The sequence below is a fragment of the Lotus japonicus genome, chromosome 4 (assembly GCF_012489685.1).
Source record: "Lotus japonicus ecotype B-129 chromosome 4, LjGifu_v1.2".
In the NCBI taxonomy this organism is placed as follows: domain Eukaryota; kingdom Viridiplantae; phylum Streptophyta; class Magnoliopsida; order Fabales; family Fabaceae; genus Lotus; species Lotus japonicus.
This window is the reverse complement of record NC_080044.1, coordinates 23,281,051-23,302,723: the sequence shown is the minus strand read 5'-3', so window position 1 is coordinate 23,302,723 and position 21,673 is coordinate 23,281,051. Positions and strand designations below refer to the sequence as shown.

Below are 21,673 nucleotides of genomic sequence, written 5' to 3'. Positions count from 1 at the left end.
ATGTTATGTTCAAGGAAGAAGATAGTTTACCAAGTTAAGAAGTGAACAACAATGTTACAAAAGGGTGCATAGCTTTATGATCAAACAAAACATGAACATCTCAAGAACATATAGAAAGCAGACTTTTGGAGGATCAATACAAGTATTGGTAGCATTTATGAGACTTAGTTACAAAGCTTAGGACGTCATCATTGATGTTAATATCGTTTCATTTATATTTACCTATATTTGGCAAATTAATAATTATAGTCATGTGAAATTAATATGTTTAATAACTATGTGTTATTTTGTTGTAAGTTAATATTTGTCAGTACTTAAGAATATTCTAATGTGTGTCATGTTAATATAATAATTAATGGCTGGATAGAATAATATGATCTTGACTAGCAATGACATCTTACATCGGTTGTAAAATCTTTAATCTATAATTCATTAAACTCTTCATGATAATATTTTACATCGGTTGTTGTTGTCTTGGTTTCAGGGGGTTCATGGCACCGTGCTTCCTATCAAATATTACAGAAGGCAAGGCTGTGTAGAGAATTGAGCTGGGAATGTGATGGTTGTCTTCGCGGACACTCTCTTGTTATGCACTTCTGTTTTTCTTTTTACTTCTGTAATAACTTTGCTTTTTTTTGGCTAGGGAGTTAGACTCCTTGCTTTTTCGGTTTCCCTTTCTCTTTTCTTTGTTTTTCTTTAAAGTTTTGTACCTGTATCTTGGGCTTTGTCCCCTTATTTATATATATATTTGGTTTCTCCAAAATATTTTAGAACCTATTAGTCTAAGTTTCATATCAATGTATGTGCTCTCGAGAAATCATGAAATAATTTTTTTTATTAATTAGGTACTTATCAAACTGTGAAAGTTTGTAGGAGATTTCAAATTTTGCAATCTACTAAATAATTTTAATCATTTGATAATTAACAAAAATGGTTATTTTGTGGTATTTGCTAACACATGCATTAATATAAGAATTAGATGGATGAAATCTTTTTTTTTAGCTTCGGAAAGCAATGAGCTCTATTATATTCTCATGAAGAGGAAAAAGAATTAAAAATTAAAATTATTTTCTACCGATGAAGCACTCTCATTCCTAGTAAAAAGGATTTTTTTCATTCAATCGGCGTATTACTGATGGTTTAGGCCGTCGGTAAATTAGCGACGGTTTAAGCCGTCGGTAAATTACTAACGGCTCTGACTATCGCTAATTTTTTGATGGCTTTTCGAAAACAGTCGGTAAATACAACCTACGAGCCTAATACCAACATATTTTTTACTACTGGTTGGCCGTCAGAAATTTATGGTCGTTGGTAATTCACACTTCGATCTCCTGTAGTGTGATCATGATTCGGGGAATCACTTTTGCCAGTCATGGTGATTAGTAAAGGGTTGTAGTTTAGGAATAGATGAAAAAAAGAAGAGGCAAAGCTATGGTTTCTAAATTGAAGGTGCAATACAAGAAGAAGATTTGGTTACATAAATAGAATAGAAAACTGATAAGAAGTTTGAAATGTTGAAATAGAGGAGTTATATAGGAGACCGGATTCGAAGAATTAAAGGTTAAACGATAATGTTTTGTCCTTGGGAAGTGGTGAACATAGTTGCATTCTGATATTAGCGCACAACGACTTAAATTAAAGTAGGATGCAGGGGAGAAATGTGTGGGCAACAAAATATTGGTTATTTTACAATGGCTAGGAACATGTATGCCAATTTGGTGCTCAAGTCGATATGAGATTGGCTAGTTATAGCAAAGGCAAGATGAGCAGCCGATAAGAAGAAGCTTTGCATTTGAACAAGATATACAGACAAGTGCATAGGCATGGATATGAGGTCAAGATATCTTAATATTGATTCAAAATCTAAGTTTATCACGTAGGAAATTGGAAATGAGATCGTTCCTTAATATTATGAGCAGTTATTACAAGCTTTGGTCTGGCCGATACAATAAGAAGACCAGTCTTGTAAGCTAACTAGAAGTGAGAGGCACGAACACCCCATGATATTGAGTGGAAGCGTGAAGCTAGGAAGTGAATTAGCGGTTAGAAGCTTATTAATTGTTGTAGTTAGCCAGAACACTCCATAGAAACAAGGACAGAGTTATTTGAAACAACATACAACACGATCATCAATCAAAATTACAATTTTCTCGTCCTCTGAATTATTTTTCCGTTACCTTTTTATGTGCCAGCTTTTATTTATCTTTTTCAACCATTTATTTCAAGTTTACTTGCATTTACTTAGTGGTTTTTAGTTACTCACTTACTCTACTAGCCGTATTTTATCCTTACCTTAGTTAATTGCCAACTACCTTCATCCTTATCTCTCAGTAGCAACAACTAAGTATTTTGGAGTGTCTTAAAAACTTACATTAAGGAACAAAATTCATTCCTCAAATAATCACTTGATAAGATGGCATTACGTTTGTTTCTTAGCCCATAGAGACTACTATCTCTAAACCTATTTTATTTGAACCAACCAACACTAAATTAGAACATTAGAAAACTTTACAAGTCTCATCCGATCAATGGGTGTTTAAATTCACCAGAACTTGAAGATTTTAAGAAATCCAATACCTTGAACCTTAATTATATCTTCCTCTACAATGGCTTTGGGTGGTTGGTTGGGATATTGTGGTTCTTTTTCCTCTTTGTCAAAGGGATTTTAGTGGTTTGGTTGTCATGAACTTGAGTTGGTGATGTAGCAGTTGGGACTGGTGCTGTGGTTGGTGTAAACTCTAAAGGATCCATGAATTGTGGGTGAAATAAACGTAGCTTTGGCCTTTGGTGGTGAGAGAAGAAAAACCAAAGAATAAGAGTAGAATAGTTCTAATGTTTAGAACGTGAACACCTGCTACAGTGGTTGCTTTTTGATATTTTTGGATTGATTATTAATGAGGTGCAGCTACTACATAAATACAAAAACAAAAGCATAAAAACATTGCAACGGTAAAAAAAAACTCTATTTGGTAACAATTTATGGTCATCATAATTGGGATTGAATGTGTGCATATTTATTTGATTTACTGACATAGCAGTTCTCAAAGTTTGAGCACCAATTTAGCTGATTTGCTGCCCTTTACCACTGTAGCAGTTTTCCTTATCAGTAAAATTATTCCCACAATTTGAGTCAATGGGTGGGCAATGATTTGGTGAGGTTTCTAGTTTGTTGTAGAGTTTTGGAGCTGTGCATGATTTTGCTATTCCAATCGTGCAAGAGATTTCGATAGGAGAAAAGATGACGGTTGAGCAAGTAGAAGACCAGATTTAAGGTGTTGCTGTAGTCCTGAACTCTCTGTCACGTAGTAGGACTCAAAATTAGTCGCTGCTAAGATGCCAAAATTGCTCAATCTTCAGACTTTTTTTTTTGGTCAATGATGCTTTGAATAAAAATCCAAGGGTTACTAAACGACACTTACATCAAGTGAGAGTAAATCTCAAAGAGCAATTCGCAATACACACAAATAAACAAATTAAGAACAAGTATGCACACTCAAAGCTGCAACAGTCTGAAACCATGATGTAAAACCCTAAAGGCCCGTACAAAAGCCTCTAAAACCCTAAATTAACAGATAGCAATGTCTTCGAAGCGGAGAAACTTTATCCTCAAATTTAAGCAGCGCTTCCCTTTCAACAATTCATCGACTCTGCCGGAATTGCTAGCTGTGCGACATACATGGAAGCCTAACTCTTGACTTCAGTAGCACTAGCAGGGGGACAAAACCATAGTTCAGAAAGCAGGGAGAGAAAAGAGGACTTTTGTAGATTCAAAACATACAGCAACATCAAGCTGAGGGGGGAGCAGAAACAGTGCGGACGCAGCATGAACTGAGCGAGCAGAGGCCGTGAGGTAACACTAGGAGGGAGGTAGAGCATGTCATTGCGGGAGGAATCAGCACGGAAGGATCGCAACCGACCCAACCCCCACTGCTGCCTTTCCAAGTCAGAGCAAAACCAAAGGTTCCACCTTTAGAACCAGAGCACTGCAAGAGATGGACGATGGGGTTGAACGCCTTAGATCTGGATTCGGTGAAGGCCCAGGGAACGAAGATGCTTACAGCGAGGAGATGGTTGCGGCGTCACACCACTGGTTCTGCTTCAAGGTTCCCGGTGGCAAGTGAAGGTGGGCGTAGGCGGCCATGGTGGACGGGCGGCAGTAGAAGTGACCAAAGGAAGGGAAGAAGGCCTAAACAAAATCAGGAAAAAGGCCTGAACAAAATCAGAAAACAACCCACTTATTTGGGTAACAGATCCACCTATTGTGGAGAAGAACCCACCTATTGTGGGAAGAACAGCCTACTAAATAAGCAAGAAAACCTCCCTAGGGGAAGAAGAGCCCCCCAAAGGGGGAGGGAGGAGCCCCCAAGGGGGAAAACGGCGCTCACTGGATAGAAAGAGCGTTTTTTCTTACTTTGTTCTATTTCAATCTGCAGACTTGATAGTTCAAATTATCACAGAACACTAAGACTTTTGGGCCAAACATTTTTTGATCCAAGATTTACTGTGGTCGGCGTGAACCGATGACCAGTAAATCAGTAATAGAAAGAATCAACATTCAACAATAATGTTTTAGTATTTTATATTTACGTTCAAACAGATCATTTCCAGAAGACATGAATTGATAAAAACTCGTCAAACACTCAAACTGCATTGGAATGTGGCATAACAAAAATACAAACACAAGTAGTCAACCGAACATTAGGAACTTTTTTTTTGAAACGATCATGAATTTATAATCACTTTTCCTAGATATAACATTCAAACATTGTTGGAACATTATTCCCAATAATTTGTTTATTACATGTGCGTGGAACAACCTCTTACCTGACCTGCCAGATCAATCAGTCCAAATTATTCCAATATAACCAACAATTGCTAAAACTTATATCCCGAACGAGTGACGGCATCTATTAGGCAAAAAAAAAAACTTGCTAATACTTCACTTACCTACTTACAACAACAAGAAGCTATGAAACACAATAACTAGCCAAAATATATCAGTATTACTGCAACAGGTGCTATTCTCAGCAAAATAATTTATGTACAACAATATCATTGTTCTTGAAATGGTAGCACTCATGAGAAATCATATGGGGTTTAAAACTTCCATTCCTTCATCTGAGTTCCATTGACATGAAATGTGTTCTAAAAAAAGGAAAATAAAAGGGAAGATAAAAGGGATTCTTGGTACAGGTACATTCCATGACATATAAAGACTCTCAGATCTATATTTTTTTGGTAGATTACGAAAATAACAACACAAGAAACCAAAGCAAAGAGAAAACTAGCCAAACTCCTTCAACTGAATAAATCTATATGAATATATAAGAAAACTTTCTATATAAATTAATCAAATGAGATTATTGGGTTACCAATTGTTCTTTTGTCGACTATCTGCTAGACTGATTCTTGGGAGATTATGTTACAGAACTTCGAATCAATTTTACTCTTGGCAATAGTACTCCAACCACACCACCATCTCACTACTGCTGAGGACTCAGAGTTTGTCATCTTGAACCTTTGATGGATGAATACCAGAGCTTTTTCTTACATATCAATATCTTTTCTGTGTCGCCGCCTTTCTCAGTTTCTTCTTTACGGCATTCCCATCGCATGCCCTTGGCAAAGGCTGTAATGGGATCCACAAAGTAACTGGACTCACGAATGATTGCGTACCCACCGGGTCGTAAAATTCGATCCATTTCCAACAACACATACTTCATTTCACATCTGCATGGTAAGTTGGTATCAATCATTGTCAGAGAAGTCAGGGCATATTTTAAAAAATAAATAAAGTTTAGAGTAAATCAGCTATCCATCCAGTTAAGTTAGTCAGGGAAACTGGAATCTTAATAAAGTCATGTATGAATGTAAGGTTTTTCACTTTTTTGTGAACCAAAGCACTTTTTCTTATATGCATCTATATTGGTATAATAGAAATGTAAAAAAGAAAAGTGAAAAAATATGAGAAGTTCAGCTAAGAATATCTTAAGACTCCATAAAGTGCTCGACATGATAAAAGTTCAACATGAGAACAGGTACAATTGATGCAAAATGTTGGTGCTTCCACGCTCCCAATTTTCAGACTCAAACTAAATCAGTTTTAATATAAATGATTTCACCAAAAAAACGAAAAATCACTGAAGTTGCAAATCAAACCTGAAGTAAATTAAATCACAGCAACGAGAAAAGTGCAGTTCATCTTATCACCTTTTTATAAATTCTTATTAGTTCCTGTTGAATTAACTCACTTAAAAAATATTATATAAGTTCAAGAGAAAGAAGTTGAATGAAAAAGCATTTATATGTGTGCAATAATGAATATCTAACAAGCACTCAAGTGATTCACATCAAAACAAGTCAAGACTCAGAAGCCCAACAAAGTCCATGTGCATGTGTGTGTGCTTGGTTCCTCGTTGGGAGTCCTTTTAGAGAATTGATTTTAACCCTAAAATCAATTTTACTAGAAGCTAGCATAAGTAGCATCTTTGTTGAGCATAATCAATTCTGAGATTTTAAAACTGAACTTCACAACACTAATTACCGTTCAAAAACCAATTTTTTCATAGATAATACAAACATCACTTCACTTTCAACTCACTTTTAAAATAATCAATTTTGCTAAAATTAATATTATACAAAATCAATTGTGACAACATTGATCCAAACACGCGTCTTAATACCAACTGACAGCTCACTCAAGTTACCTGTGGCTTTCTGCAGTGAAGAGTCCAGCAACATGAAGAAGGTCATATGTTCGAGGATATGTTGAAAAAGCTTCACACCTACCATAACAAAAGTGAAATCAACACCCGATCAAATTAGACAAAAATATATTCATCGAGATTAAAAACCTTATGGTTCATTTTCAAAATTTCAAAATTACCAGTCATGGTACGTTCCAATGAGGCCTCGATCATAAACCACATGGAGTGTATTGGCAGCATAAGATGAGACCACATTCATGACCCATATGGGATCATCAATCAAGGCTGCAGCAAAACCTCCATATACCGTATTCATGTCCATCACATTTCTTATTTTGTCAGTCCCAAGGTCATGGATCAACTTCTTGTAATGCTTAACACTCTTTTTCCACTTACTGTCATCTTGTTTGAAAACACTAGCACTCCCATGATAAACCATTGAAATCCGTTCAGGCGTATCGTGCAACCGGTCAGGCCACTTAGAAATTGAAGGCAGACCTAATTTCTTAAACTTTGAATTGGGAACCACAACACAAGCACGAAGTGGAGTATACCATGCTGAATCTGGTTCAAAGCTGTCATCACATTTGGGTGGATAGGTATCTTTAGGCAGCTTATTATAGCAATCATTTTCTGGAGACTTTTGCCATACAGCAATGTCACCCTTTTTATTGTACATTTTAAAGCACATTGAAGTCAACATTTCCTGCAACTTATCATAATTTGATTTTTGCTCTTGGATAGTTGTGTTCCAGCCACGCCATCTGCGCTCATAGTTGATTGGTGGACCAGACAGGACCCAAAATCCTCCAGGACGAAGAATCCGGTGTATCTCAAGGAGATAAACTCCGCCTAAAACCAGATAGCCCATGAGAATTTACTCTGAACTTCTCAGCTCTAAGCAGAAATTGATTAGCAGAAAACAAATATCATAGCACCAAAGCATTATAAAAAAGGCAAACCTGGTGCTATAAAGCTTAATTAAAAGTAACTAATAATAAATTGTCGCACAAGATCTGAAAAACAATATGGTCATTGAAACTAGATATAAGCCTGATTTGAGAAAATCCACATGTCTTTAGAAAATCCATGTGAAATTTAAAGTTTAAGTAAGCTACAAACTAGTAAAGTTCATGATCACTGGTAAACACGGCAGAAACAGGAACAAAATATATTTGATAGCTAAGAGTTAAAATCCATAGAAGAGTACCGAATTCTGTCCATGGGATGAGGCATCTGGAGCAATGAGCCATATCAAATGCGTTTGATGGGAATGGAAGTCTCTGAGTAGAAAGGACGCCAAGAATTGCAGGGATACCACGCTCCAGAGCAAACTGAACCTGAGCTTGATGGTTATCTCTTGGGGCAAGAGAAACAGTTAGAATCCCACGATCCAGCAAGTCACCACCCCAGCTAGCAACCTAAAATGAATAAGCGTTATATGGATTAATTGATGCTAATACTTTGTGTATCACATGATTGAGAAAAGCAGCTGAAATTAATTTTTTTTCTAAAGGTACAAAATTAATTGATTTTAAAATATATATATACACATACAGTTAAGAAATTACAACTAAAAGAACCAGAGCACATAATTAAACTAAGAATTTGGTCTCTAAGGAATTTTAAGAATTGAAATTTTTCTATTCCCAAGATAAATACAAAGAGTAAGAGAGTGAGGCTCACCCCGCATCCAGTATCAATGGCAGTTCGAATTGTCCCGCCTTTCATTTCTGGGATCAGGTCTTCCATCAAGTCAACATATTTACCAACACCATTGGGGAACATGGTACCCCCACCAGGAAAGAGGAATTTCTCCCCTTCCTTTTTCAACCAATGTTGATTCGACTTCTGCTTGTTAATCCAGTCATATGGAACATTCCTGAAATTAGATATAACAGCAAACTTTCAGGAAACTTAAATTAAGGAAGTTTTTTATTGCAAACTAATAAGGTGCATATTATATTATACCTGTACCAACATTCATCTCTACTCTTTGGCCATCTAATTGGAGACTTATACCCATCTGGTGGAGGAACTAAGCATTCTTTCCTCTCAGAAATTGGAGGGCAATGGCGTTCAATGAAGGTAAGCCGATGCGTACCATACTTTTTCCATCCCTATAAAACTAAGCATTCTTAATCAACAGGGAAACTTTCTTCCACAAATCATACTGCATCAGAAAATGGAATACTATAGTACATTACCCTTGGATCTGTGCATGGAGTGTAATCTTGATAGTCAATGCTGCATTCAGGAAAACTGATGTCTTTAATTTGCAGAGGACTAATTGATGATTCCTTGGGAGACTCAAGGGAGTTCTGGCTACTAATTGAGACAAATCTATCTTTCTCAGAACAAAATATTACACCCATATAGAAAGAAACTCCACATAACACCACAAATACGACCGCCACAGAGACCATCCTGCTCTTGTCCAGTTTTCCATCATTAAGACTCATGGTCTGTGAAATAATCAATTATCTGCATATAGAAATAATACTCAGCATCACTAAAATGCAACCACACGTACTTTAAAAATTTAAAACCCAACAACTGAAAACAAAAACAGATTACACATCGCATTCAAAATTGAGTTAGCAACAGCATTAGATTAAATCACTCAAAATAATCTATAAAAGACAACAAACAATGCCAATTGCAATTAGAACACACAAAACCAGATTTAAACACCATAACCACAACACTAAAGGTCCAAATTTTAGAATCACAAAATGGCAGAGTAAAAATAGGAAATGATGATTAAACTCCAGCTGGACAATACTAACTAACCGACCAATAAAACTACATGGGGTAAGCTATAATATTGAAATCTACTACTTTATGATTTTCACATGACATTGGGCCCAGAAACTCATCATCACTTCAAATAAAGCAAAAAGGAAGCTCTAGATCTTACACTATTTTCCCTTGCCCAAACAATGGAAACCAAACACACTGACAAAAACACAGAAGAAAAGGCATCACATAACAGTAATATAATTTTCAAAGAATCCTCCCACTTCCCACCCATGTCTCACTGATTTAAGCTCAGAGCATGAAAGCATAAAAAAAATGAACTTTTTAATAATCTCAAAACCCCATCTAGATAATTGAATGTAAAATGGAAAAAGGAGAAATTTTGATGATAAACGCACCAAACATGAAGCACTCGAGTGTCACAAAATATCAAATTGGAACAAACCAAAAAACAAGAGAATTTTAGAGAACCCCAGAAGCAAAAATCAGATCTGTGACACAAAAAGATACAAAATTGGAAGCAGCAAAGATGAGAAAAGAATCCAATAAAGATGACAAAAGAAAGAGAAGAAAGGAGTGAAAGGATAAGAAGGAACTGACTATTATCACTTGTCTGTTTTTGTTTTTTTATTATTCTCCTCTGTATCTGCTACCACTTGTGGTTGAAACAGTGGAAAGTGTAAATGTGGTGACTGAAACAGAAGCAGTGTTTGCAGAATGAGAGAGAAGAAGAAGAGGAACTAAGAAGTAGGAAGTAAAAGAGTTCATGCACATAAGTCAGATACCTCAGGCTTAAAAACTCAACTAGCTCAACCATAGTCTATAACTAAGTGCCCAGCTGTCCCCTGATTTTGTGTGAAATTTCTTTTCTGGAGTGCTAACTTACAGTAACAACAATCACTTTAAAACTTTTTTCAACACTCTTTTATTTAATGGTTGAAATTTATGTGTTTCATTGAAAGTAAAACCTAAATCTGTTTTATAGATATGCATTTTTAAGTGTAAAATAGTTTTACACTAACATCAAATTACATTATCACAAGTGTGATGAATAATTACATTTGTTTTTAATTTTAATTAGATAAAAATAAATTCTTAATTTAACGGAAATTAATTAATCGTTTGTGTAAACAAATTTTACATTGACATGGCACTTTTAATCCATATTTTCTTATTGGCTCACATAAGTTTAATTAATTAATAATACGTGAATACTGAAAAATAATGTTCAAAAATCAAAAGTGTTACTGGCATTTTTCATTTTTTTAGGGTATTTTTTCTTTCTTTCACCAATAGATATTTTAAATCAAGAAAATAATATAACCTTCTAGCTATAAGTACGGAAATAATATCATTTCTATATTAATAAAAAAAATCATTTCTATAGCAAATTGAAGTTTATAAAAAACTTTGTGAAATAAAACATTAAATCTTCATACTTCAAATATTTATCTCACTTAAAAACTTTATCAAATGAAATTATAATATAGGTAAATCCTTAAATGTATAAAGACATTGGTTTTTTAGTTTTGTGGATGGAAAAAAATCTAGTTTAGAGAGTTAGCTCCACCATGAATGTTCTCACCTCGAATAGAATTGTTTTTAAAGGAGAAAACGTGTAAGCACCAAAATAAAATTAACTCTTTAAAGTTGTGTAGACGTGTGTAACTATAATCCGAATACTTGATTTGAAAAGTGATTCAAGCTCCTCTTTAAATCTAGAGTGTCATAAACCTTAAAGTTTAGCGAGTAAGTTTAGTGGCAATCATAACAAATATTTACAACTTTAACACTTTACCATATCAGTGTGGAAAGGATGAAAATTCCTCCAATAACTGAATAGAATATACATATACAACTCTATAATTACTTACTCATTTTCTTTCTTGGGTTTTATACTCATTCTTTCAAATTACTAACTCTTGTCTTGTGTACAAGAAAGCACGGGCACGTGAGAACATAGGCGTGTCGGACACGCGGACGACACGGACACGTGTCGGACATGTCTGCGACGTGTCTAAATTTTAAATTATTATTTCTCGGCTCGGACACGGCTGAGAGACGGCTTGTAGAATGAGCCGACACACCTTTATGGCTAGACACATATATAGGACACTTGTGTCATTTTTTTATTATTTTTGGATTTAAAAAAAAGATAAATTAAAAGTCAAACAAACTTTATCTTTATACCAAAAAAGAAACAAACTTTATCTAATTAAAAATCAATTAAACCCTATCAAAAGCTCATAACGCACACACAAACAGAACGCACAAAGTTCACGTTTTACGCTTCATCTTCTTCTGCAACTGCTACGAATGACGGTTTCATCTTCTTCCTCCGCCAGCGACGGCGGCAGTTGTTCTTCCTCAGCCAACGACGGCGGCGATCGTCCTCTCTCCATCGGCGTGCTTCTTTGTGGTCTTCTCTTTACTGTGAGCGTTTCATCTTCCTCCTACACCGACGACGTGTTTTTCTCTGCCGAACTGCCGTTTCCTCCTTCCTCCTAGTATTCTCTGTCGCTTCCCTTCATTGTTTCTGGACAAAGGTAAGAACTTTATCACTTTAGGGTTTTATTGATTTTGTTTGCCAGTTGCTTATTTTGGGTCCTTTCATTGTATATGGGTTGGAAAGCTTCTCTTGTTCTACACGCCTCTGTTCTATGAATGTTTTCAACAAAAACTTCAATTTTTGCTACTCTGTTACTTGTTTCATCAACCAAACAGCAAGTGTTTCTAATGTACATGCTATTTTTTTGCACGCCAACAGCCCCATATTTCAATATATAATCAATTTGTTGATTAAAAAAACTTTGATTTTGCTGCTGATTTTCATTGCTAAGTTGAGTTTTCAAACAGAAATTATGAATCATATATATATTGAATAACTTTTTAAGATTATGCTGCTGATTTCATAAGTTTATATGAGATAAATAGCATTAGCAGTTTGTAATTTTAGCCCCATATATATGAGAGCATGATCAGATTATGGCATTATGCTTATGTTGTTGATTTTTGTCCGGTTTTCTACTTTCCCTAAATTTGTGTTTGTTTAAAATCATGATAGAAATGGCTTCTTCAAGTCAAGTTGACCAAGGGGATGTCACCAAGCCTCTAAATAACTTTGTAACAAAGACAAAAGGAGTAGGAGTTGGGGTGGGAATTTTCAAGTCCAATGCAAGCTCTGTAACAAAATCTTTCATGGATCTTACACTAGAGTCAGAGCTCATCTATTGAAGATTCCAAGACAGGGTGTTGGATTTTGTGACAAGCTAACACAAGCTAAGCTTATTGATATGCAGAAATTAGACAATGAGGCTACACTTATGATTGAGAAGTCAAAAACCAAAACAGCATCTTTGCCCCCGCTTTCTAGTGAGAGTCCTACTGCTGATCCTAAAAAGAGGAAGACATCTGGAGCTCTTGAAAATGCATTCAATATGCAAGGTAGAGAGACACTTGATTATAAAATTGCTAGAATGTTTTATTCTTCTGGTTGCCATTTCATTTTGCAAGAAATCCCCATTACAAAAAGGCATTTGCTTATGCATGCAATAATTTTATAAGTGGATATCAACCTCCTGGTTATAACAAGTTGAGAACAACCTTGCTAGAAAATGAAAGAAGACATGTGGACAAGCAATTGGAGCCAATTAGGAATTCAAGGAGCCAAAAAGGGGTGACTATTGTTAGTGATGGATGGAGTGATCCACAAAGGAGACCCCTTATCAATTTTATGGCTGTCACGGAGAGCGGGCCTATGTTTCTAAAAGCTGTAGATTGTTCAGATGAGGTAAAAGATAAAGATTTCATTGCCAAAAAGATAAGAGAGGTTATAATAGAAGTTGGACCCTCAAATGTGGTGCAAGTTGTGACTGATAATGCACCTGTGTGTAGGGCGGCAGGTTTAATTATTGAATCTGAGTTTCCTTCTATTTATTGGACTCCTTGTGTTGTGCACACCCTTAACCTTGCTTTGAAGAATATATGTGCAGCCAAGAATACGGAGAGAAACAGTACTGTTTACGAAGAATGTTCTTGGATCACAAAAATTGCTGAAGATGCTATGCTTATCAGGAACTTCATCATGTGTCACTCTATGAGATTATCAATCTTCCATTCTTTCAATTCCTTGAAGTTGCTTTCCATCGCTCCAACGAGATTTGCCTCCACAATAGTGATGCTCAAGAGGTTTAGGGAATTAAAGAAAGGGCTTCAAGAGATGGTCATTAGTGACAAATGGAATTCTTACAAGGATGATGATGTTGAAAAGGCCAAACTTGTGAGGGAAAAATTGTTGGATGTTATTGGGTGGGATAAGGTTGATTACATTCTTTCATTCACTAGTCCAATCTATGATGTCCTAAGAAAAATGGATACGGATGCTTCAACTCTCCATGTAGTATATGAAATGTGGGATTCAATGATTGAAAATGTAAGGAAAGTCATATACAAGTCTGAAAGAAAGACGGAGTCGGAGGTATCAACCTTTTATGAGGTAGTGCACTCCATATTAGTTGATCGTTGGACTAAGAGTAGCACACCTCTCCATTGTTTAGCTCACTCTTTGAACTCAAGGTTGTTATCCATATTCTTTAAATATAATGTTTAGTTATATTCTCTATGTTATTTCAATTTATATATAACCATATTTTGTATATATTTATTGTAGATATTATAGTCATGAATGGCTAAGTGAAGATGCTAGTAGAGTTCGTCCACATCAATATGTGGAAATTACTCGTGAAAGGATGAAGTGCTTCAGAAAGTACTTTGTTGATGTGGATGTGAGGAGACGTGTGAATGTAGAGTTTGCAAGTTTCTCAGATGGAAGAGAAGGATTTGATGACATTGACTCTTTAGGAGGTAAGGGACGGATTGATGCTAAATCTTGGTGGCTTACTCATGGTGCTCATGCTCCACTACTGCAACAAGTTTCTCTTAAGTTACTTGGGCGGCCATGTTCATCTTCATGCAGTGAAATAAATTGGAGCACATACTCTTTCATTCATTCTTTGAAGAGAAATAAGATGACACCCGAAAGAGCTAAAGATTTAGTATTTGTTCATAGCAATCTTCGGCTTATTTCAAGAAGTTCTCCACAATACCATGAAGGGGAAACCAAGATGTTGGATATAGCGGGAGATGCGTTTGAATAACTTGATGAGGGTGGATGTGGAATACTTGAAGTTGCTAATTTATCACTTGATGAACCGGAGCTAGAGGCTATATTTTTCAATGATGATGGTGGTCAAGAAGGAGGAGCAAGCCACTAGATAGATTTACTCTTTTATTTTATGGAGACAAAGTTCTTAACTTCCAAAATGAGACTTCTTAGTATTTCTTTTTGGTGAAGCTCATTGACATAAGATTGAAGTTTTAAGTTTTTAATTGTAATGGCATTAACTTGTGTTTTAACTTTGAGAATGTTTGAAGCACATACTCTTTATGTTTTCAAGCTCCTAGGTGCTTCTTCCTTACTGTTCTTGGTCTGTGTTTTACTGCTACTGTTTTAGATTTGTTAATTCCTTTTTTGTGTTTTTATTTTCCTTTGTTCCTTGCTGGTTATTAGTTTACCAGGAAAAACTTTGTTCCCAAGGCTCCCCTTTATCAATACATGTTCTTGAAACTTTGGGAAAGTTATATATAAACATTTACTTGTCTAATGTTCTCTTAATTTTGTGAACAAATTTTCATGTTGCTTTTTTTAATATATAGGGGTTAAATATTCTTTTCGTCCCTGAACTATAGCGAAATTTTGGTTTCCGTCCCTCAATTAAATTTTTGATGGTTTCTGTCCCTCTACTTAGTAAACCGTTTGTTTTCCATCCTTTGACCATTTTGACTGCTGACATGTCGGTTATTTAGTCGGTTTTGAATTATTTTAATTACACATGGAATATGCAGAGGGACTAAAACAAAAACAAAAAGGTAAAATTGCATTTTAACCCATCATCTTCATCCCCAATCATCTTCTCTCCACCATGTTCTTCAAAATCCCAAAAAATGTGACCCTCAAACCCAGAAACAACAGAAACATTACCTAAATCCAAACGAGAATCTTCATCTTCTTCAAGTATCTTCATTTAAAACCCATAAATTTGTAGAAAAATAAAAAAATCCTATCTTCATCTTTCTCCCTTGTGTGCCTGTCAAATGAAATTATACTTCTTTAGTTTCTTGTGCATCAGAGGAGGGAGAACAGAAAACCCAGGAAACCCAAAAACCCCCCTCTTCTTCTTCATCAAATTCCCTCGTTCACCACCGTAACCCACACAACAGCACTTCCTCTTTTCACTCTCCACACAAGACACAACCACATCAAATGAATTTAACGAATCAGAGGATAATCTATCAGAGCTCAACCAATCCAACATATTTAAAAACCCATATTCATCTCTTCAAACTAAGATTTGGCCCCCAAAAAAGACCCAGATTTGATCAACACATTTAGAGGTTGGCGGAAGGAGAGATGAAGCATATTGGAGTCGCGAAGTCGCTGGTAAAGCAGATCAGAGTCGCGGAGGCACTGGTTTGATGGTAGAAGGGCTTCTCCTCCGCTTTGATGGCAGATCTGTGGCTGGAGAAAGAAATCGATAGAAACGTAAATCGATTTTGCAAGAGGGTCGAGGTCTGGTGGTTCAAAAGATCTGGGCGTGGGTGGGTTTTTATTTTTTCTTAAATTTTTTCCTTATGTTAATTAGCAAGCCTTTGAAGCGGTTATCTACAGGATTCTATGCATGTATTTTATTACCAGTAGATAATAAATTACATAAGATCCTTATGTTAATCAGGTGGGTATCTCTTCTGTTATAATTTGATGCTGCAATTTTCGATGATTATCTTGGAGGTAACTCAAGATGTAGGCGTGGAAAGGTTGGGGGGTTTTAATTAGTCAGAATAGAGATAGGTTGGGGGTGTCCAACTTGTCAATTGACTTGGGTAGTTTTGAGCCGCTGGTTATGCTTTGCTCTGTTTTACTCCAATTTTGATTCATTAATCTTTGTAGTTTAGGGGTTGAGTACCCTAGTACTCTTTATTAATATATTTTGCTTACCCAAAAAAAAAGTTGTTCTTGTTGTTGGGTTTCATATTTTTAGATTGGTTGTTGTTGTTGTTCTTGCTGATGAATTTATTTTTATTTTCTGGGTTTTTGATGAATAATGATGAAGATGAAGATGAACAACATAAACTTGTTGGGTTTTTATGGAATATGAAGATGATTGGGGATGAAGATGATAGTTTAAAATGAAATTTTAACATTTTTTTGGTTTTAGTCCCTCTGCATATTCCACGTGTAATTAAAATAATTCAAAACCGGCTAAATAACTGACATGTCAGCGGTCAAAATGGTCAAAGGATGGAAAACAAACGGTTTACTAAGTAAAGGGACAAAAACCATCAGAAATTTAGTTGAGGGATGGAAACCAAAATTTCGCTATAGTTCAGGGACGAAAAGAACATTTAACCCTATATATATATATATATATGTATATATATATATATATATATATATTAGTCGTGTCCCCGTATCCTATTTTTTGGAGTTTTGCCGTGTCGGCGTTCCCGCCCGTGTCCGTGTCCTGTGTCTGTGTCCAAGTCCGTGCTTCATAGCTTGTGTAAGACCCAGGATTTTAGAATTTTTATTAAATAATTAATTAATTTCCAGCTCACGCATAGAACTCTGTGTAAGCGTGAGTGGAACTTGACTTGTGTTTGACGTTTTGACTAGTGTTATGAAGACGAAAGTTCAAAGTATGGTTAAGGATGACACTATAGTCATTTTGATTGATAGCACGAACCATATTCGCACCCGACTAAGGTCGAGAGTGTTCGAAAAAGGCTATATCCGCTCCTAGAGCACTGTTTAAGAGAATTTTAGAATTGAAGGTAGAACAAGAACCTCTGAGTAATTTTCCCATGATCAGTATTTCGATACGAAACCCTGGACTGTACACTTGTTAGGTTTCGCTTCCCGGAAGTCCGTCGAAGCTAGACTTTAACTTCTCGGGGACTTTAATTAAGACCTCGAATGAAGAGTTTTTCTATTCGGGGCTTCTAACAAAGTTTCCATCCGCGCTACCTCACACCTTTCGACGTTTGTGATCTTTTTCCTGAATGAAGTTTCTTCATCCGACGTCGACTGCAAAAAGTAGTTTTTTGGCGTAAATCGGCCCGTCTTTGAGACGTTTTCCTCAATTAAATGAACCTCGATTTGAGTTTCGAAATTCTGTCGCTGAATACTCAATTTTTATCAGCAGATGAAAGTACCAAAACGACCGAAACCGCGATATATCGATTTTTCGAATTTTCCCCTCACCTATAAAAAGGGAAAAATGAGAAAATATATCATTTCTTCCCCAAAGTGGCCGAAGCTGAGAGAGAGAGAGAGAGAGAGAGAGAGAGAGAGAGAGAGAGAGAGAGAGAGAGAGAGAGAGAGAGAGAGAGAGAGAGAGAGAGTGGAGCAGAGCTTTTTCATCATTTGCCCGATCGTCCTGATTTCTGAAGCTACGCGTAGGTGCAGAGGTAAGGGTGCTAGATCTTGCTTTTGTTTCTACTTTCTGTTGGGTTTTCTCATGTCTTTCCGTGCTCAAAGTTTGGAGCAAAATGTCAAAATGTCTGATAGCTTTGATTTTTCTTTTCAACTTTCTTCCCCACTAACCCAACATGCTATAATCGATGTCGGTTTGTTCGGATTTTCACCGAGTCGCCGTAGATCTGAGTTTTAAAGCCCGAAACTCATTTTCTCTGTGAATTTACTTTTTGATTCAAAAAGTCTTGATCTTGCTTAGTGCCTATAGAATTAGTTGCTATAAACGCCCCGATCTACGACACTGTCAAATTTGTTTTCAAAGATTTTAACTTTGAGTTTTGAGCTTAAAGTTTGAACCCAAAAGCACCTAGTAGCGTAGAAATTTCTAAAAATTTTCCGAGCATTGTTTTACCCTAGATATCACCTAAGAATACCTAGGAATTAATTTAGATCGAAGAAAAGTTCGGGTAACCCGATTTTTGGTAGTGGCCGAAACTTTTTGGAACTGTACCGTGTCCAAAAATAATTTTTGGGGGTTTGTATGGCCTGAGCCATACCGTAGCCCTCTCTGTTGTAGAAAGTTTGGCTTTGGTTTCGTGTCATTCCGAGTTCTGTAGCTCGAGTTATGAGCGTTTTAGCGAGCGCAGTCTCCGTTGTCTAGTCGTGCCTTAATGTTTATTTCCGGTTTCGATTAGTGTTCTTAGATTGATTGCTTCTTGTGGAGCTTGTATTGATGAGACTGTATTTCTTGTTTTAGGTTCGCAACGTCTATGCACTACTTCTACTCACGAAGGTAAGGGTAACTCAGTTTTAGTGCGTCTTTGAGTCTTGCATGCTTTTATCGCACTGCATGCGTTTGAGATGAAGGTGTTTAATTTGATTGACAATTGATTGAAATATTGGCATGTTTTGCAATGTTGTATGCTTTCTTATTTTGAATGTTTACTGAGGCTTGTGCCAAATGTTTTCTTGAGGCTTCGGCCGAGTGAACTTATTGAGACGTGTGTCTCCGTTTTCTGAGAGGCTTCGGCCGTTTACTGGTTTCTATCATTACTAATTTCTAGTGGATAAGACATGGTTATTGTTGATACCTTGATTGTTGTTATGTTGAAATATCGAGCTGAGTTAGTATGCATTTTGATGAGACGTATGTTTGTTGATAATATGAATAATATGTGATTATGTTGATTTGATTATTGAATTTGAAATTGTTGTTTGAGTGACCACTGAGTTGGATGAGATGGTTTGGTTTGCTTGAAGTGGCGATGAGGTGGGTTTGTCCCACGGGATTGTCCCGTCTTTCGAGGCGTTATAAAGTGGCAATGAGGTGGATTTGTCCCACGCGATTGTCCCGTCTTTTGAGACACTAAAGTGGCGATGAGGTGGGTTTGTCCCACGGGATTGTCCCGTCTGTTGAGGCGTTATAAAGTGACAATGAGGTGGATTTGTCCCACGGGATTGTCCCGTCTTTTGAGACGTTAAAGTGGCGATGAGGTGGGTTTGTCCCATGGGATTGTCCCGTCTTTTCGAGACGTTATAAAGTGGCGATGAGGTGGGTTTGTCCCGCGTGATTTGTAACACCCTCTAAACCCCGCGTAAATATTATAGCTTAAATCAGAGTAAAATTCATAACACAGAGGGTGTCACACTTATTCTCCAAAACCATAAATCAAAACACCTGTCATGCTCATAATTTAGATATAAATTTCCAACTTTAGTGTCATAACATTATATGCATAGCACAGCGGATTTATTTTTCAACTCCAAAATAAAACATAATCCGAAAATAAATAAGAGAGTTCATAAAATAACTCTTAACATCAATATACAAAACTAAGCGTTTCCCCGGTGTTACATAACAGAGCACGACTCCCCTAACTAAACCATAAATGAAAGACTAGCTCCTCCAACTAACTCTCACGAGAAGTTCCACTATCCTCGGTACCTGAGCGATGTCGCATAGAACATCATTCCAACAGAAGGGTGAGAACTCATATCATATGGATAAGCATAATAATAAATAATGTAAAAGCTTATAAAAATTATCCATAATTCCCTATACATGATTAAGAAGATAATTCATGAAATTTAATATAATCAATTAATTTCACAATATGTCAATACTCCATAATTATAGCTCATATAAAGCAAATATAAATATCTCCAAATATCACAACAACAACACACACCAAAGATATCACAGTTAACATTATTTAACATTAACAACTCCATATGGTAACATATATGACTCAAGTGTGACTCTGTGCAAATGTCTTTGGTACCAAAGTTGTTATCCTTAGCGGTATCACCGCGTCCACTCCAGACAGATAACCACCAATAAAGCCATCGCTCTAGGCTTCAAAACCGCTCCAGTTTTGGCACAAGTCTCTAGCCTCCACGAGAACTAGCAAACATTGCCTCTTGACAACTATGCAATGTATTGTGCAAAACTCCACTAACATATGCATATTCAGACCATCTCCAAGTCTTAATTATTTTAGCATATTCATCACCTCATCACCAGCTCAATAATTCAAATCATCTCCAATTTCACAAAACACACACTTACATGTTATCAATCACACAACATGCAATCACAGTAACTTAACAACTTAACATATAACATCAATTCAGAAATAACATCATATAATGAACTATTAAACATATGTAAATTAAATATAATTCATATATAACATGTTCTGCAACTATTATACAAAAACTGGATTCTTCCTAATTTTCCCAAAAAACTCGTCATCCCCTAGCACCATCCCCCTCATGCGCGCGCATCACTACCTACATGCGCCACCTCCCTCGCGCGCAACCCTCGCCATGGTCACGCGCCACCGCGCCTTGCGCATCACCATGCGCGCGCACCATATCTTTTTTCGAAAACAACATTTGCACATAAAATGACTCATTTTATTCAAAACGGTTATAAATTGTACAACAACCTACACGAATTTTTAAATACCTCAAATACACTAAGAAAAATCCAATATTTTTATCATGGTTCCCTATACACGTTTTGTAAATCCCTGTAAATTTTCAAGTCGAAATTCGAAGTAAACAATTCAGGAAAAATCTAACACTAACTGCAGTTCGTGAGAAACGTGACAGCTTAACCTATTCTCACTAAAACACCTATAACTCGAGCTACAGACGTCGTAACGATGTGAAACCAGCGGAAAAAGTTTCATAACAGAAAGAGCTACAACTCTTATGAAGACTACTTCTTCAAATTCGGTCATTAACACAGCTCGAAAAAGGGTACAAGAGCTCGTAAATTTCCCGCGTGCAACCCGCGCATCATGCGCGCCTATCTTCTACCCCCAAAATTCATCTTAAAATCAAACCCTAACTATTTCAATTTGGGAACTTATGCATCCTAGGGTTTCTAAATCACGCTTCCTATCATTACCCACTATCATACTAATCCATAGAACATGAATCCAAACCCTTACCTCTTGAAGATCAAAGTCTAGGTTTTTCTTCTCTTTTCCCCCCTTCTCTCTTTCACGCTTCTCTTCTTCTGCTCTGCTAACTTCTCCAATTCTCAAATTCTGATTTCTCCCTTTCTAATTCACTCCTAACCCTTAAATAGTCTTACAATGGGCCCCACTCCCAACTACTCACTTAAAACCTAAAACCCTTATTTATCTAAATCTTATACTATATC

The 21,673-nt window shown here is 36.4% G+C and overlaps 2 protein-coding genes across 4 annotated transcripts; one reads left to right on the top strand and one right to left on the bottom strand.

Moving 5' to 3' along the window:
* Window positions 1-4,984: 4,984 nt before the first annotated feature.
* On the bottom strand, window positions 4,985-10,271 carry LOC130711388 (probable methyltransferase PMT21). Of its 3 annotated transcripts, XM_057560977.1 has the most exons (9): window positions 10,253-10,271; window positions 10,068-10,159; window positions 8,915-9,191; window positions 8,679-8,827; window positions 8,394-8,589; window positions 7,918-8,128; window positions 6,887-7,559; window positions 6,708-6,785; window positions 4,985-5,730 (listed from the first exon to the last, which is right to left on the bottom strand). In XM_057560977.1, exons 3-9 carry the CDS (start codon window positions 9,167-9,169, stop codon window positions 5,508-5,510), a joined length of 1,785 nt encoding a protein of 594 aa, XP_057416960.1. In that variant the 5' UTR covers window positions 9,170-9,191; window positions 10,068-10,159; window positions 10,253-10,271; the 3' UTR covers window positions 4,985-5,507. The 3 variants fall into 3 exon arrangements, with proteins under 3 accessions (XP_057416960.1, XP_057416959.1, XP_057416961.1); XM_057560976.1 differs by lacking the exon at window positions 10,253-10,271 and having other exon boundaries at window positions 10,068-10,246; XM_057560978.1 differs by lacking the exons at window positions 10,068-10,159; window positions 10,253-10,271 and adding an exon at window positions 9,866-10,023.
* A 2,262-nt stretch (window positions 10,272-12,533) lies between these two features.
* LOC130712497 (uncharacterized) lies at window positions 12,534-14,623 on the top strand. The gene is made up of 4 exons (XM_057562329.1): window positions 12,534-12,650; window positions 12,767-12,945; window positions 13,032-14,042; window positions 14,137-14,623. Exons 1-4 carry the CDS (start codon window positions 12,534-12,536, stop codon window positions 14,621-14,623), a joined length of 1,794 nt encoding a protein of 597 aa, XP_057418312.1.
* The last annotated feature ends 7,050 nt before the right edge of the window (window positions 14,624-21,673 follow it).